The sequence below is a fragment of the Hylobates moloch genome, unplaced genomic scaffold, assembly GCF_009828535.3.
Source record: "Hylobates moloch isolate HMO894 unplaced genomic scaffold, HMol_V3 SCAFFOLD_25, whole genome shotgun sequence".
NCBI classification, from domain to species: Eukaryota; Metazoa; Chordata; class Mammalia; order Primates; family Hylobatidae; genus Hylobates; species Hylobates moloch.
This window is the reverse complement of record NW_026652300.1, coordinates 5660525-5678085: the sequence shown is the minus strand read 5'-3', so window position 1 is coordinate 5678085 and position 17561 is coordinate 5660525. Positions and strand designations below refer to the sequence as shown.

At 38.2% G+C, this 17561-nt stretch overlaps 1 protein-coding gene across 16 annotated transcripts in view; it reads right to left on the bottom strand.

Annotated features, from left to right (window-relative positions):
- LOC116811472 (histone demethylase UTY) overlaps positions 1–17561 on the bottom strand; it is a 262322-nt gene that overhangs the window by 184331 nt on the left and 60430 nt on the right. For all 16 annotated transcript variants that reach the window (XM_058434449.1, XM_058434450.1, XM_032756502.2 and 13 more), the window contains exon 5: positions 3107–3165. In XM_058434449.1, the coding sequence (XP_058290432.1) occupies positions 3107–3165 (59 nt within the window). The remainder of the gene's footprint in view (positions 1–3106; positions 3166–17561) is intronic.

The window sequence follows — 17561 nt, the reverse complement described above, 5'->3', positions numbered from 1 at the left end:
GAGTAGCTGGAACCACAGGCTCATGCCACCACTCCTAGCTAATTTTTTCATTTTTTGTAGAGAGAGGGTCTGTCTTTGATGTCCTGGATGGTCATGAACTTCTGGACTCAAGGGATCCTCCTGCACTAGCCTTCCAAAGAGCTGAAATTACAGGCAAACACCTGGCTTGTTTGCCATTATCTACTACCATTCTAAGTATGTGTAATAATATGGATAGGGGATCAATTTTTATTTTTTCCACATAGATTTCCTATAGTCTAGCATAATTTGTGGAGCAGACTATTCTAATCCCAGAGCAGTATGGTGCTACCTTTGATATAAATCAAGTACTCATATTCATGTGGGACTGTTTCTGGGTTCTCCAATCTAATTCAGTGTTCATTAGTCTGTCAATCCACCTTTGCTCAAATGCTAATATACTGTCTTAATTAGTGTTTCTTTTTTAAATGGGTCTCTCCAATAAAGAAAATCCACAGATAAGTAGACCTTTTTTTTTTTAACAGTGTATTTTGAATATTTTTACTGCCTGAATTATGTAAATAACTTCCTCAAAAATAAATACGAGAGCAAAAGTCTGCTTGAATCTAAATTATTCTCCAAATACTCTGAAAGTAACAATTTAGAATCTTAAGTGTTTCTAATACAAATGACAATTTTCTATACAGTATAAAAAGATATAGATACCAGTAATACCACAAAATGGGATACAGGATACTACACATGCCCCTAATAGGTTAGTCTGATAACTAATTTCCTACTTCTAAAATTATGTATATGCCATATCCATTAATACCAACATTAAGCATTTTAAAAGGTAGGGGGTTTGGGGAATTATACAGACATCACTTAAAGACAACACATTAATCTTTTGCTTAGCACAGTGACATAGATATTAAAGCAATCACTATTTTGTATCTATGCTAGCTTTATCTCTCTAGTGATTTTATGTTCTTATCTTCAATCTATGGGAGAACATGAGTTATCACAACTATACGAAAATTAATCGACATGATGCACAATTGTTTATTCCCCTAAACTGTATAGGAATACAGTTTCCTTGTCACTAGTTTTACACTGGATTTCAACTAAGTTAATTCTGGCTGACTAAAATGATTTTATCTATATGCCCAGAGAAATAATTATAAATACTGATTAAAATAACCATCTTCTCATCTTTACATGGGGCAAAGCATAATAAATTATTCTACTAACTACAACTTATATCCTTACTTTTGAATACATGTCCCCTAAATTCTTTAACAGTGTTATCACTGCCCTGGGCAGACAGGGGCAGGTCCCCAGTGAAACCTGACGTTCAAGCCAAAGAAAGCCTGAAGCCTGAAAACTGGGCTGCCGGTTCCAGGTAGAGTCTGTGACCCAGAGTGAGAAGTGCCTTGACAACTTTTGGCCAGCCAAAATGTGCTTTTTCCAGGCCCACCTTGGACCAATCAGCACGCACTCCCCCATTCTGAGCCCACACTAACCCCAGACTCAGCCATACTTTAGCACTATCCACCTTCCGGTAGGGGCTACCCATTTCAGGTCCCCTCTCAGCTAAGAGTTGTTCTGTTCCTCAGTAAAACTTCTCTGCCTTGCTCACCCTCTAGTTGTCCATGTTAGCTCATTCTTCTTGGACCTAGAAGAAGAACCCAGTCCCCACCAAAGGGCAGGGCATAAAGTGACTACAACACTGTAGCCCTCCTGCCCTCTATCTGCACTGGGTAGCTGCCCAATGTGACAGGAAGCAGCAGGGTGCCAGGCCAGCCCAGGAGCCATTGGCTGGAGCCAGGTAATGGGACTGAACCAACTGGGAGGCACAGAACCCCGCTCACTGGAAGTGTGTGGATTTGGTGAGGGAGCGGTAATATGAATGAGGGAGTGGTAATACGAATGTGCTGTCACACTTAGTGGGGGCTCAGACACCGGGACTCCCCAAGCCAGAGCTGTAACAAACTTTAACGCCCTCTTTGGGGCTTTGTGGTTTCTGGCATCTCCGAATATTGTCAGAGCCACAGCGTTCTCCTAGTCCAGCCGCCAGCACCCAAGGCAGAAGCCGCTGAAGGCACCGTTGGTCCTGCCACAGACTTGCACAGAGCTCACCCATGTGCCAGCACCTGGAGTTGCCCAACCTGCCGGCACACCTGACTGTATGCCATGGCCAGACCCCATGCCCACTGGCTCACACAGGTCTTGCCACTCTGCACCTGGCACCCCACTGGTGGGTGTGAGATCTGGGCGGGTATCATGAGCCAAGCACAGTCTGCAGGGCCAAGTGGGCAGAGCCAGTCCAGCCATCAAGAACCAAACTTGAGCAGAGGCCCTGCCAGCCAAACAGGTCTTGTGAAGCGGCACCCAAAGGATCCTTTGTAAGTACCCTTCCCAATGATAACTGAACAGAAAGTTTTTCTGTTCCAATGCAAAGTTTTTCTGCCTTTCGATTCCAATGCCAAAATATGCAGAAAATATGTATTTTTTGCTTTCAGTAGGAATTTTGTTTAAATTATTAGACTGGGGACCCAGACATCAGGTCTGCTTATACCACTAAATAAATGGTTAAGTAACAGTGACCAAGAACTAACCTATTTATGACTGATTATACAAGATGGTTAGTGAATTAAGTTTAAGATCTCTTAAAACAATGTATATTATTCATGAAAAAAATCATAGAATCTTTAACGCTTAGTAGCAAACAGTTCAGTATTTCCAGACTTGATGTAATTAAATGGCCCAAAAGCAGAGAAGGAAGAAAAACAGATGGCAGGAAAACCTATCCAGGTTAAAGTTAAATATTCACCTGTGGAAAAACATGTCAAATAGCTGTCACTGCATAAGAATTTGTAATAAACATTACAGCAACCTATACATTGCAAATCTTGATCATGTAGTTATTATCTTCCTTCAGACTGTCACAGCACTCAAACGGGGTAAAACCTAAAATAGGAGCAGGGCAGTTTATAATCAAGTTACCAGTTACTGGCCAAGAGGAAAGAATGATGGGCTGAATTTGATTAGAAACTCCCACAAAATAAGTGATACTACTAGAAATGTATGGTTACAGACATTAAAATCACCATTTACCGGAAACAAATGGTGTAAGTCAACTTACCAATGAAATGCATTGTAGTAGAAGTAGACCAAACCAAGGCCATATAAAAACGCAGCATTCTGTTAATATAAAACACAAAACAACCTTTATAACAGATTTTATATCTATTACATAGATTAATAAGAACTCACGTAACGAGATGTTTTAAGTTCTGAATATTTTACCATATATTACAACATTCTTCTCTACTTTTTCTGTAGTTCTCTCCATTTTGGAAACTGGAATCAATTTTCCATTCAATGTTACAAAAAAGGTAGTTACCTTTTTTTTTTTTTAATGCACAGCATCACCCTCTACTAAATGTTAGTACAGACTGTTCATCCCTTATCCAAAATACGTGAGACTAGAGGTGTTCCAAATTTCTAACTTTTCTGGGTTTTAAGTACTTGCGTATACATAGATACCTTGGGAATGGAACCTAAGTTTAAACACAAAATTCATTTGTTTTATATATAGCTTATACACATAGCCTGAAGGTAACTGTGTACAAAACGTTTAATAATTTTGAGTATGAAACAAAGTTTTTGTATACTGAACCATCTGAAAGTGAAGATGTCACAATTTCAGCCACCCAAGAGCGCAATCTGTGGTTGTTTGGCATCACCACCTATTCCTAATCAGGAATTAACATACGCCACTGAGAAGCAACCATTTTTTACACTGATTCACACATAAGTGCTTAAAACAGTAAAAAATATGACGCAACATTATACAGTGAGAAAACAGTGTCTGGGTAACTGAACAGCATGGTAGCAAACAGTCATGGGCCACGTTAATGACAGACAACATATACACACAACAAATGGTCCCACAGGACTATAATAATTGATTTTTACTGAACTTTTTTATGTTTAGATATACAAAAACCATTGTGTTATAATTAGTTATAGTATTCAGTACAGTAGCATGCTACACAGTTTTGTAGCCTAGGAGCTACAGGCTATACCATACAGCAAAGTTGTTTAATAAGCTGCATCATTTGGATTTCTGTAAGTACACCATATGATGTTCACACAATGATGCAACTGCCTAAAAACAAGTTTGTCAGATTGCATTTCTGTCATTGAGATGTATGAATGTACCTGTTATCAGCTGAAAAATTGCAACAACAACAAGAACAACAACAAAACAGGTTTTCAGTCTCTACCTATGATGCTGTATTCTGATGAAAAATTTACTGTACACAATGCATTATTTATTTATTATTATTATTATTTTTTTGATATGGGTTCTCACTCTGTCACCCAGGCTGGAGTGCGGTGGCATGACCTAAGCTCACTGCAACCTCTGCCTCCAGGGTTCAAGCAATTATCCTGCCTCAGTCTCCAGAGCACCTGGGACTACAAGCGCCCACCACACCACACTCATGGGATTACAGGCATGAACCACCATGCATGGCCTGAATGGTTTGTTAAATGTTTCTGTAGAATCATCTGCCTGATTCACAATGGCTTTTGCCTTGGATGTCTCTTTCATTTTATAACCTGACATGATTTCTTGTTATGAATGCCTGCTGTCCTAGTCGTTCAATAAGTCCATCAGGCATTTCCATCACATTGTCTGTAGGCACCTTCCCTGCAGTCTTAAAAACATCACCTTCATCATCACTATTATCACAATTATCTTAATTCAACCAGACTATTCTGGCTGTTTCACAATTGTTAAAAGAACAACTAGGGCCTAATTATTAATGTTAAAGTCTTGATATACAATTCTTCTAGCTTTATTTTGTGTATTTAAGGAAAAGAGATGTCATTTTTTTCTTACTTGACATAGAAAATCCTTCAAAATTACCACCTTGTTTATCGTCATCACTGAACATGGTCACAGAGCATAGCTGTGCCAGACATTAAGACAATGATGTCTTTAGTCACTACCTTCCAAATACAGGCAACAGCATACACAGCATCATTCTTCATGCTAATTCCTTCTGAAGACCTGCCACACTCACATCTCTGTTCATTCATGCTAGCATGCTATTCAAGAAGAATTTTTACATTTAGTCCTTTATTGATCTAAAGATACCCTACTCACATGGTTGAATTAATGAAGTCACATTTGGAGAAAAGGACATGGCAAAAAGATTATTTCTGAGTAAAATTTCAGCTGGAGGATGAGCAGAGCAGATGTCAACCATTCCCCTTCCTGCAATGAGTACAAGCAGCTAGTACAAAATATTTACAAAACCAATCAGAAAAGATGTTGCTGGTAATCCATGCCTTTCTGTTAGTATAACAACGAACTGGTAAGAAATTCACTCCCTGAACACAGTACACAAGCTTTTGCCTACCATATAAGTTCAGATTTATGCAAGCTTGTCACATTAGCACATGTCAGCACAGTTATCTTTAAATCTCTGCAACTATCTTGTTGAATATTCAACCGTTCTCTTCAGTTTATTATGTGGCATGTATTCAATGCAACACTGACAGATCCCGTCTTTCAATACACAGTCAAAATCTACGTTTTTAGCTTTATGCAGTGTTTTCCTATTTCTCATTAACTTCAGTTCATCCTTTCCACACATAACTTCAAAAGTTTATCCTTCTCTTTCTTCAAGTCACATTGGGGGTCATTCCAATGCTATGTGCTCTTCTATAAATGTTTCACACTTACATCACAGTTCAGTTTCTCTCTGTTTGACTTTATGTGCTATAAACATAAATGCTTCCTCTTTTTCTTACCATTTTTACCCATAAGGGTATCTGCACGACTTTTCTGATACAGTCTCTTTACATCACTAAGCAGAGAACAAGCAAAAAACAGGCATATAGGTTTGGGCCCCATGTGGGGCATTGTGGAGGTCCTGCCATTGGCATATCCAGGCTACACAAGTGTCATTTTATTACCCTTTGTGGCCTTGCTTATCCGGGTTTATCTGGTATGGACGGAAAAGGTATGTAACAGCTGAAGGGACCTGAGAGTGTCTTCTACCTTTGGGGATGGTGAATAAACTATGTGTTATGCACCTGCATTTGGACCAGGACACATCACATGAGGCTGGCTGTGAAATTTTTAAGTTTTCAATTTATGGAGAACATTTTAAATTTTAGATTTTTGAGTTAGAAATGCTCAAATATTCAACGGTTCTCTTCAGTTTTCAGTTCACTGTGATAATCTCGACTTGTTTCGTGATGAGCACACAATTTTTTTTTTAACACTTTAAGTTCTAGGGTACATGTGCATAATGTGCAGGTTTGTTACATATGTATACATGTGCCATGTTGGTGTGCTGCTCCCATTAACTTGTCATTTACATTAGGTATATCTCCTAATGCTATCCCTCCCTCCTCCCCCAACCCCACAACAGGCTCCGGTGTGTGATGTTCCCCGAACACCGTATGAGTGAGAACATACGGTGTTCAGTTTTTTGTCCTTGCGATAGTTTGCTGAGAATGATGGTTTCCAGCTTCATCCATGGCTCTACAAAGGACATGAACTCATCGTTTTTGATGTCTGCATAGTATTCCATGGTGTATACGTGCCACATTTTCTTAATCCAGTCTATCATTAATGGACATTTGGGTTGGTTCCAAGTGTTTGCTATTGTGAATAGTGCTGCAGTACACATACGTGTGCATGTGTCTTTATAGCAGCATGATTTATAATCCTTTGGGTATATTCCCAGTAATGGGATCACTGGGTCAAATGGTATTTCTAGTTCTAGATGAGGAATCACCACACTCTCTTCCACAATGATTGAACTAGTTTACAGTCCCACCAACAGTGTAAAAGTGTTCCTATTTCTCCACATTCTCTATAGCACATGTTGTTTCCTGACTTTTTAATATCACCATTCTAACTGGTGGATGAGCACACAATTATTACGTGGTATGTATTCACTGCAACACTGACAGATCCCCCTCTTTCAATATACAATAGAAACCTACACATGATGCTCAATATGTATTAAAAACAATATTTTAAACTCAGAAAAGTCATCAGCCATTACATTTTTAGGTTTTTAGATGTCACTAATTCTTTTTGCAGCACGAAACAGGGAGATGGATTCCTACAGTAAATTATAATTTTAGGTTACCTTGGAGTCCATTTTGAATATAAGCAGAGCTTTTTCATATTAGAAGCAGGACTTAGTTGCCCTTGACACAGTTTCTAATTTCTCCCTCTTCCAGTTCCTCAATATAGTTAATCTAGGTATCTGCCTTAAGCAATTGCCTCCTGGTTACCACTTCCCTATGGAAGAGCTAGACACAACCTACTTGATTTACCCCACTAACCCTTACAACCTACAAGGACGACACAGATACGCCACCACAACCACCTCTCAGTCATACCCTGAACTCCTGTTAACTTGCTCTAAACCCACCAATTAGAATCACTGAGGGAAACCTGCTTGGGTAATACCCTGCCTAATAAAGGCTTTGGCCCATAGTTCCCTCACACTGTCTCCACTGGGTTGAGCATCCCAGAGGGTTCCCCCTTTCCATGTACCCTGCAAGGCATGCTATCTCCTCTCTGTAATACACTACTTCTGTTATTTCATTTGTATTGTGGTGAACCATCCTCTGTCTCACCTGACTGTTACATGCAAACCAAACTCTCCTCCTGTCAAAACTCTCCTAGAGATGTCTCTCTTGGTAGAAATATACTAGACCCTGGTTAAGTAAGAGCCAAAAGGCTTCTGCCAGAACAGATGCTCCATGGCTTACGACGGGGTTATGTCCGATTAAACCATGTTAAGTTGAAAGTGTGGCAATACATTTAATGCACCTAACCTACGGAGCATCATAGCTTAGCCAAGCCCACCTTAAGTATGATTGGAACATTTATTTATTTATTTTATTTTATTCTATTTTTAAGACGAGGTCTTGCTCTGTCAACCAGCTGGAGTGTAGTGGCACAATCATGTCTTCCTGCAGCCTTGACTTCCCAGATTCAGGCAATCCTCCCACCTTAGTCTGCTGACTGACTGGGAACACAGGCACACGCCACCATGCCTGGCTAAGTAATTTTGGTAGAGACAGGGTTTCACCATATGGCTCAGACTAAGGCACATTTGCATTAGCCTATGGTCAGGCAAAATCACTGAAAACAAAGCTTATTTTATAATAAAGTGTTGAAAATCTCATTTAATTACTGAATATTGTACTAAAAGTGAATACAGAATGGCTGTATGGGTAACTGAAGCTCACTGCTTCTGCTGAATACATACCACTTTCACACCTTCATAATGTCAGAAACTAACAGTAATCATTGCCAGTAAGGAACTGTCTTTATAGATGGGTTTCCTCTGACAGGGGCATCTGGTGAGAAGGACATCTGATCACAAGCATTGGGCCATCCACCAAAATATAGCAGAATCCTTTGAAAAGCACACTGTATACATTCATGGCCACCTGTCCTAGATTCCTTTCATGGCAAGACTAGAATTTCTGGGCATTCTCTAGAGACCTCAAAACCAACTTAGATTTAGATGTCAAGTACTCAAAGCTCACAAAGACCAGAACTAGAGAATGCCAAAGAGAATATGGGCAACATTAAATATGGCAATCCTAAGCAAAAAGACAAAGCTGGAGGCATTATGTTACCCCATTTCAAGCTATATTACCCAAAACAGGTATACATTACCCAAAACAGCATGGTACTGGTCCAAAAATAGATGTTTAGACCAATGAAACAGAAGAGCAAGCCCAGAAATGAAGCCACACACCTACGGCCATCAGATCTTCAAAAAAGCTGGCAAAAACAAGGGGAAAAGACTCCCTAGTCAAAAACTGGTGCAGGGATAACTGGCTAGCCATATGCAGAAGACTAAAACTGAACCCCTTCCTATTTACAATTACCAAAAGTCATAGACGATTAAAGACTTTAAATGTAACACACAAAACTATAAAAACCCTGAAACACAGCTTAGGCAATACTTGGTTAGCCATATGCAGAAGGCTAAAACTGAACCCCTTCCAGTTTACAGTTACCAAAAGTCAAAGATGATTAAAGACTTTAAATGTAACACACAAAACTATAAAAACCCTGAAAGACAGCTTAGGCAACACCATCCCGGACATAGGAATGGGCAAAGATTTCATGACAAATACACCAAAGGTTTGCAACAAAAGCAAAACCTGACAAGGGGGATCAAATGAAAGGTAAGAGCGTCTGCAGAGCAAAACAGAGTAAGCAAAACAAGCAGAGTAAATGGACAATCTATAGAATGGAATAAAGTATTTTCAAAGTATGCATCTGACAAAGGTCTCCATAAAGAACTTAAATTTACAAGAGAAAAACAATCCCATTAGAAAGTGGGCAAAGGACATAAACCAACATTTTTCAAAAGAAGACATATATGCAGTCAACAAGCATAGGGAAAAAAAAGTTCAGTGTCACTAATCATTAGAGAAAAGCAAATCAAAATCACAATGAGATACCATCTCACACCAATCAGAATGGCTACTATTAAAAAGTCAAAAAATAGTAGGTGCTGGCAAAGTTGTTGAGAAAAGAGAACACTTATACACCTTTGGGAGTGTAAACAAATTAGTTCAACCATTGTGGAAAGCAGTATAACAATTCCTCAAAGAGCTAAACCCGTGCACAACTACCATTTGATTCAGCAATCCCATTATTGGGTATATACTCAGAGTATATTCTCACTATATAAGTGGTATAAATGATGATTTATGGTATTAATCATTGTACCACAAAGACAAATGCATGTGAATGTTCACTGCAGCACTATGCACAATAGCAAACACATGGAATCAACCTAAATGCCCAGCAATTAAAGAGTAAATAAAGAAAATGTGGTACATATACACCACGGAACATTAAGCAGCCATAAAAAGGAATAAGATCATGTCTCTTGCAGGAACATGGATGCAGCTGGAGGCTATTATCCTTACCAAACTAAAATAGGAACAGAAAATCAAATACTGCAAGAGACACTGGGATCTACTTAAGGATGGAGGGTGGGAAGAGCGAGAGGAGCAGAAAAGATAACTATTGGGTACCAGGCTTAATACCTGGCTGATAAAATGATTGAAGAACAAGCCCTAGTAACATGAGTTTACCTGTGTAACAAAGTTTCACATGTGCCCCCAAATCTAAAAGTTTTAAAAAGAGAGAAAGAGAATATGGGCAACATATCAACTGTGTCTATTACAATTTTTTTAATAGAAATGCTATTATATTCTACCTAGGAAACAGCAGTAGTTCAATAAATGTCACTATTTCAACTCTTCATCAATTAATTCATAACATAAAAAGATGGTGTGAGGAACATAAAATACAAATAAACAGGAAATATACATGCTCACAAATAAATGAAAATTATAACATATTTGTCACAAAATGTCAACCATTTAAATTAGACTTTTGCTTGCCAAAATGTTATATGCCTAGAACATTTTCTATTTCTTCCTAATTCATCTTCCAAATTTCTTATTCAAGTATAACTAACGTATTTTCAAATATCCACTCAGATTTATTACAATTTGCTTAATATTTTTCTTAAAAACAGCTCATACTATATACCTTGTTTTACAAAAAACTTCAACCCTTGCCATGAGAAATAGAAACTGAGCATAAGTAGAAGGCAGTATGAAAACAGAATAAAATGAACACATCAAAATCCAACTAACTTCATTTGCCTAGAAGTGATTTCAAGAAATAAAGACAAAGTTCACCGAAAGAAGGATATTAAAAGACAGGTACTAAAAGACTTCTTGGTTTTCCCAAAAAAACTAAAAGGGGAAAAAAGACTCATTAAATAGAAGTTGAATAATGTATGTAGATTAAGAAAGATAGTATCTCTGAATGAAAAGTAAGAACAACTGATATAAACTCCATAATGACAATACCAATGACACAAGATAAAGCAGGTGAAACCATGGAGACTGCTTGGATAAAGAACTAGATCTGTGAGTCTAAGGAAACCAACATAACTAAGAGATCTTGAGACAGAATTCTAAAAAGTAGAGAGCTACAAAGGCAACTTCAGAGATCTGAAGTGGTTTAAACTCTTGTTAAGAAAATTACCAATATTAGGGAAAAAGCTATTGAAAGAACCAGAGAGAACAATGTGTACAAAACCAAGATCCATAACTACTATCATCAAACAGACTGGAAAAATATGCACATACAGAGCAGTGAATTCAAGATCTCATCTAAGTGTTTGGGATTTACTAGTATGAGGACTGAGTACTCTTCAGGACTCATCTCAAAATTCTTAAGATAAAACCAGAAGCAGGACTGCATACAGACATTGGGACTCAAAGAATGACAATATGGCAAGTTGCCCATCTTTCCTTGTTGCCTTCCATATGTTACAGACAGGGTATTGCTGAAGGCTCCAACCCAGGCCACTAAAAAAATCCTATTACTGCTAGCCAAAACACCAGGAAACGAATGGCATAAAAACTGAAAACTTATCCACAACACTGCCAGAAACCAAGGGGTAAAAAAGTACAATTGCATTCTCCTACACTCCACCACACACAGACATAATAGGGCTAAGAAGGAAACTGATATTCTTATCCCAATTACCACTAGGAAGCAGACTGCATACCACAATTTCCCAGCAGAGTAGTGTCAGCAGAACAAGCCAAAAGCTTATCGTCCATCCTTTGCTGGCAAAGGGAACTGGTACTCTGGATTCTTCTGGAGCATCAACAGATGAGTAAACCTTTCATTCCCTACAAAGTAGAAGCAGGTGATGGCACACAGATTCCACTACAGAGTATTTTAGTCAAGGCCGAACAAAAAGCTGATGTACCACCCCTTCGTCATTTGAACCAGGCAGTGCTCCAATTTTTCTAACCAGATGGTGTCAGTAAATAATGAAATTGGAGTTAACTGTATATCTCCATCTAGTGAAAGTAGGCAGTACTCCATTTCACCCACCAGGATATTATAAAGAGGGCCCTGTGGAGAGATAAGCCTTATTTATGTGGGAGAAAAGAACAGGGGCACTGAAGTTATTTGGAACTTTGCAACCTCTTTTTTTATACCTGTTAGCAAGGCCCAAGAGGAAGTTGTGTCACCACATACTACTACCATCAACCAGGCAGATCTGGTTGGGGAGACCATAGTTGGCCCAACCTTCCCTTCCAGCAGAAGAGCCCAGAAGGGAACTCACCTCACTTACATCCTCATGCTCTAAAAGATAACAATGTCCAGCTTTCACTTAACCCTAAAGAGAGTATCAACAAACTCCACTAGAAACTTCACTATGCACATTCACCCACTTACACAAGAAGGCCTGCTTTAAAAACATAGAGAGAGAATGGCTGGATGTGGTGGCTCATGCCTGTAACCCCATCACTTTGGAGGGCCAAAGTGGACAGATCATGAGGTTGAGAGTTTGAGAACAGCCTGGCCAACGCAGTGAAACCCCATATCTACTAAATATACAAAAATTAACTTGGCACGGAGGGGTGCGTCTATAGTCCCAGTTACTCGGAAGGCTGAGGCACAAGAATTGCTTGAACCCAGGAGGTGGAGGTTGCAGTGAGCTGAGATCGCGCCACTGCACTCCAACATGGGTGACAGAGCAAAACTCCATCTCAAAACAAAACAAAACAAAAACCACCAGAGGCTGGGCATGGTGGCTCATGTCGGTAATCCCATCACTTTGGAGGCGGGTGGATCATGTGGTCAGGAGATCAAGACCATTCTGGCTAACACAGTGAAATCCTGTCTCTACTAAAAATACAAAAATTAGCTGGGCGCGGTGGTAGGTGCCTCAGCTGTTCAGGAGGCTGAGGCAGGAGAACTGCTTGAACCCGGGGGGCAGACCCCATCTCCAAAATAAAAAATAAAAAAACAGAGAGAGACAAGAGGACTGCCTAGGCCCAGGATTTCAAGAGCAGCCTAGGCAATGTACTAAGACCTTGTCTCTGAAAACATAGGAAAAGCTAACAAAAAGAAAACTATGTTCCAGACATCAAAGTGAAAAGCAAATTCATGAAATTATAGACTATCAAAAGTAATACTATCCCAATGTACTTAAAGAAGACCCAGTATTCAGTGGATGAAAAGACAAAAAACAAACAGGGGGAAAGTAGTCACAAACCACATATCCCACAAAATACTAGTAAATAGAATAAATAAAGAACTCTTAAAACTCAACAGTTTCAAAACAATTCCTTAGAATGTAGGCAAAACACAGACAATTCACTAAAGCACATATACACATTAACAAAAAATGCACTAAAGAGGCAAATAAGCACATGAAAAGATGTTTAATTATCATTAGTCACAAATAAAATGCTAATTAAAACCACATTCTGCAACTGGCAAGGAAAATCATTGTTTTAGACTGTGCCCTCCTCTCTCCCAAGCAAGCATAAATACTCTCAGAAAACGTCCCCAGAACCACAGTTTTGAAGGTGAGAGGAGGAAAGTGGATGTGAACATTCTACATCCTCTACTGTCTCAGAATCTTCACAGAAAACACACTTTGATCCTATCCCACAAGAACCACTAGGAATGCCAGAATGGCTGACCCACCTGGAATGAACTGGGGACAAACAACAGATTGCAGACCACACTGACTGGCTGAAGAATCTTGGTGAATACTTTGAACTCCAAACAGAAGGAGAAACACATTAAAGAGACCAGTTGGCACCACAGTACTACAAGAGGCACAATATGCAATGAGGTCTAAATTTCTGTTGAGATTTTGCACAGGGCCTCGATATTCAAAGCAGTCTTTCCCTCATCTGGAAATGAGCAAAAGGTCAGCATTAAGTTCCAGTAACTATTTAAGTCTTCCCCAGAATGGGAATATAACAAGGGAGCAATTTAGTTTTGCAACAACATTTAATATTTTGTATTCACTGCAAGTTCCCCAGACTAGGAACCACCTACCTACAAGGCTATGAGTTTGTTCCTGTCCGGTGTTTTAGTTCTGGTGCTCCCTATGAGTCTTCTCCAAAATGGGAAAAGAAAACGGTCCAGTTGCAATATTAAGCAGTAAAGGTCTAAACCACCAAAGAACACTTGCAAAAACTAGAAGAGGAGGCTATTTCCTCAAAAATGCAGCATCTACAGAAAGTCACAATGATTGCAGAAACTGAAGGAAACAGATAAAACGAAAAGAAACCAAATGCTCCAGCAATGTACCCAGAAGAAGTGAAGATCTATAAGGTGTCAGATGGAGAATTCAGAATAATCTTCTTGCGATTCAGATAATCATAAGAAAACAGAGAAAGAAAAGTAAATGAAATCCGGACAACAAGCCAGGAAAAAAAAAATAAGAAAATGGACATAAAAAAAAAAAAAAAAAAAAAACAGAAATACTAACAGAACAGAAAAAAATAATCAGACACTTTCAAAAGCGGACTTTGAAAAATGAAGGAAGAATTACCAAGCATCAAGAAAGACCATGTGAAATTACACAATCAGAAGTGCAAAAACAGATGGCTTACAAGAATTACGGGTAACTATCACATAAAAAAAGCCTCCACATAATAAACATTCCTGAAGGAGACAGGCCTACGATGTGTATTTAAGAAAATAATTCCATAATGCTAGAGACACATGGCACCACCACGTAAAGAAGCTCAGCAGTAACCAAATAAATTCGATCCAAAAACAAACTACCCAAGGCACATCAAATCGAATTATCAAAACTCAAAACAAAGCAAAATAATATTCAAAGTGAAGGGAAAAAAGAAATATCACATTCAATAGGGACCCAATGACTTTAAGCAAATTTCCCAGCAGAAATCCTGCAGATTTCTGCAGTAGAGTGAGATGCTATACCCAAAGAGCTGAAAACAATTGTCAACCACAATACCATACTCAAAAGGCATCTTTCAAACACAAAAGAAAGAAAAGTCTATTCCAGATAAACAAAAGCTGAGGAAATTCATAAATGCCAAAACTGTCTTAAATGCTAAAAAAAAAAAAGAAAAGTCTCCAACTTGAAAGAAAAGGAGAGTGATGTGTAAAAGAAAATATCTGAAGGTATTCAGCTCACTGGCTTAAAAAAAAGGACAAATTCGGAAAAATCAAACACTGTAATTGGGGTAAATAAACCATTTATCTCAGTATGGACACTAAAATGGAATCAAAACTATTGAAAACAATGAGAGCTACAACAAGTGAAGAGGCAATATTAAAAGATTAAACTGTAACATCCAAGGTTCAAAATGTGGAGGGCAGGAATATTAAATTGTAGTTTTTGTAACTTGCCATTTCTTTGCAATCACATAAACTGTTAAAATTACCAAATTTTTTCTGTAAACCTCTTGGCAATCACACAGCAAAAAGCTATACATGTACACTACAAATTAATACCGCAAAATCAAAACATTCTACTAGAGAAACATCACTTAATTACAAAGGAAGACAGTAAGAGAGAAAAACACAAATGATCTACAAAACAACCAGCGAACAAATAATAAAATTGCCTTAGTTAACCTTTGCCTATCAATAAGAACGCTGCCTGTTAAGTGTTTTAAATTATCCAATTGAAAGACACAGTGGCCGAACAGATTTTTTAAAACACTGAACAATATGCTGTCTAGAAGAAACTCACTTCACCTATAAAGATACCCACAGACTGAAACAAAAATATAAAAGGACATTCCACAAAAACAGAAAACAAGGAGGCAAGAGTAGCTTTACTCATATTAGGTAAAACAGTCTTTAAGTCAAGAGTGGGAAAGAAACGTAAAAAAGGACATTACACAACGACAAGGGTAGCAATAAAGCAAGAGAATATAACAATTACGAATATATATGCACCCCAAACTGGACCACTCAGATTTATGCAACAAGTATTAACAGACCTAAAGAGAAAGACTGACTGCCACACAATCATGATTTTCAGCAATGGACAGATCATCCAAACAGAAAATAAAGAATCATCACAGGTAAACTGCTCTCTAAACCAAACAGACCTTCTGTAACAGTACATAAGCCTTCCCTTTTTTAACGTGTACTTACCAGCATATTTTGCTTTTTGATAATGGCCACTCTGACTTGGGAAGATGGTATCTTATTGTGGTTTTGATGTGCATTTACCTGATGATTAGTGATGTTGAACATTTTTTCATGTTTCTTGGCTGCTTACATGTTTTTTTGGAAAATGCCTGTTCATACCCTTTGCCCAAATTTTTATGGGATTATATTTTACTTGTTGCAATATTTAAGTTCCTTGTAGATCTCGGGTATCAGCTCTTTGTTAGATGCATCATTTCCAAGTATGTGTTTTCATTCTGTAGGTTGTCTGTTTACTAATTATTTCCTTCGATGTGCAGAAGCTTTGGATTCTAGTTAAGTCCTGTTTCTCTATTTTTGGTTTTGGTGCATTTGCACTTGCTCATAAATTATTTGTCTAGTACAATCTTCAGGAGAGTTTGTCCTAAGTTTTCTTCTATAATTTTTATAGCTACAAGTCTTAGGTTTAGGTCTTTACTCATGTTGAGTTAATTTTGGTACATGCTGAAAAGTATGGGTACAATTTCACTCCTCTGTATGTGGCTATCCAATTTTCCCAACACTATTTATTGAATAGGGTGTCATCTTCACAAAGCACACTTTTGTTGACCTTGTCTAATAAGAGCTGGTTTGTAGGTATGTAGTTTTATTCTCAGGTTCTTGATTCTGTTCCAGCAACCTAATGTGTCTATTTTTACGTAAGTATCATGATATTTTGGTTACTGTAGGCTTAAGGTGTAATTTGAAGCCAGGTAATATGATACCTCCAGCTTTGTTCTTTTTGCTTTAGAATTGCTTTGGCTATTCAGGCTTGTTTGATTTCATAATGAATTTTAAGACTGTTCCTCATTCTGTGAAAAAATAACAAGGATAATCTCATAGGGATTGTGTTGAATCTGAAGCCTACTTTGGGCAGTTAGTCATTTTAACTACATTTGTTCTTCTAACACAAGATCATGGGATGTTCTTCCATTTGTTTGTGAAGTCTTCTTTAACCAGCATTTTATAGTTCTCCTTATGGAGATCTTTTGCCTCGTTGGTTAAATATATTCCTATTTTTTTTTGTAGCTATTGTAAATGGCAATGCCTTCTTGATTTTATTCTTGGCTAGAACACCATTGTTACACAGAAATGCTACTGACTTCTGGTTATTAATTCTGTATACTGCAACTTTATTGAATGCATTTATCAAATCTAAGAGTTTTTAATTTTTAGAATTTTCTGTACATAAGAGCGTGTCACCAGCAAACCAGGATAATTTCACTTCCTCTTTTCCAGTTTGTATATCTTTATTTTTTTTTTCTCTTGCATGACTGCTCTGGCACAGACTTCCAGAACTATTTTTTTTTTAATTATAATTTAGGTTTTAGGGTACATGTGCACAATGTGCAGGTTTGTTACATATGTATCCATGTGCCATGTTGATTTACTGTACCCATTAACTTGTCATTTAGCATTAGGTATATCTCCTAATGCTGTCCCTCCCCCCTCCCCCCACCCCGCAACAGTCCCCGGAGTGTGATGTTCCCCTTCCTGTGTCCGTGAGTTC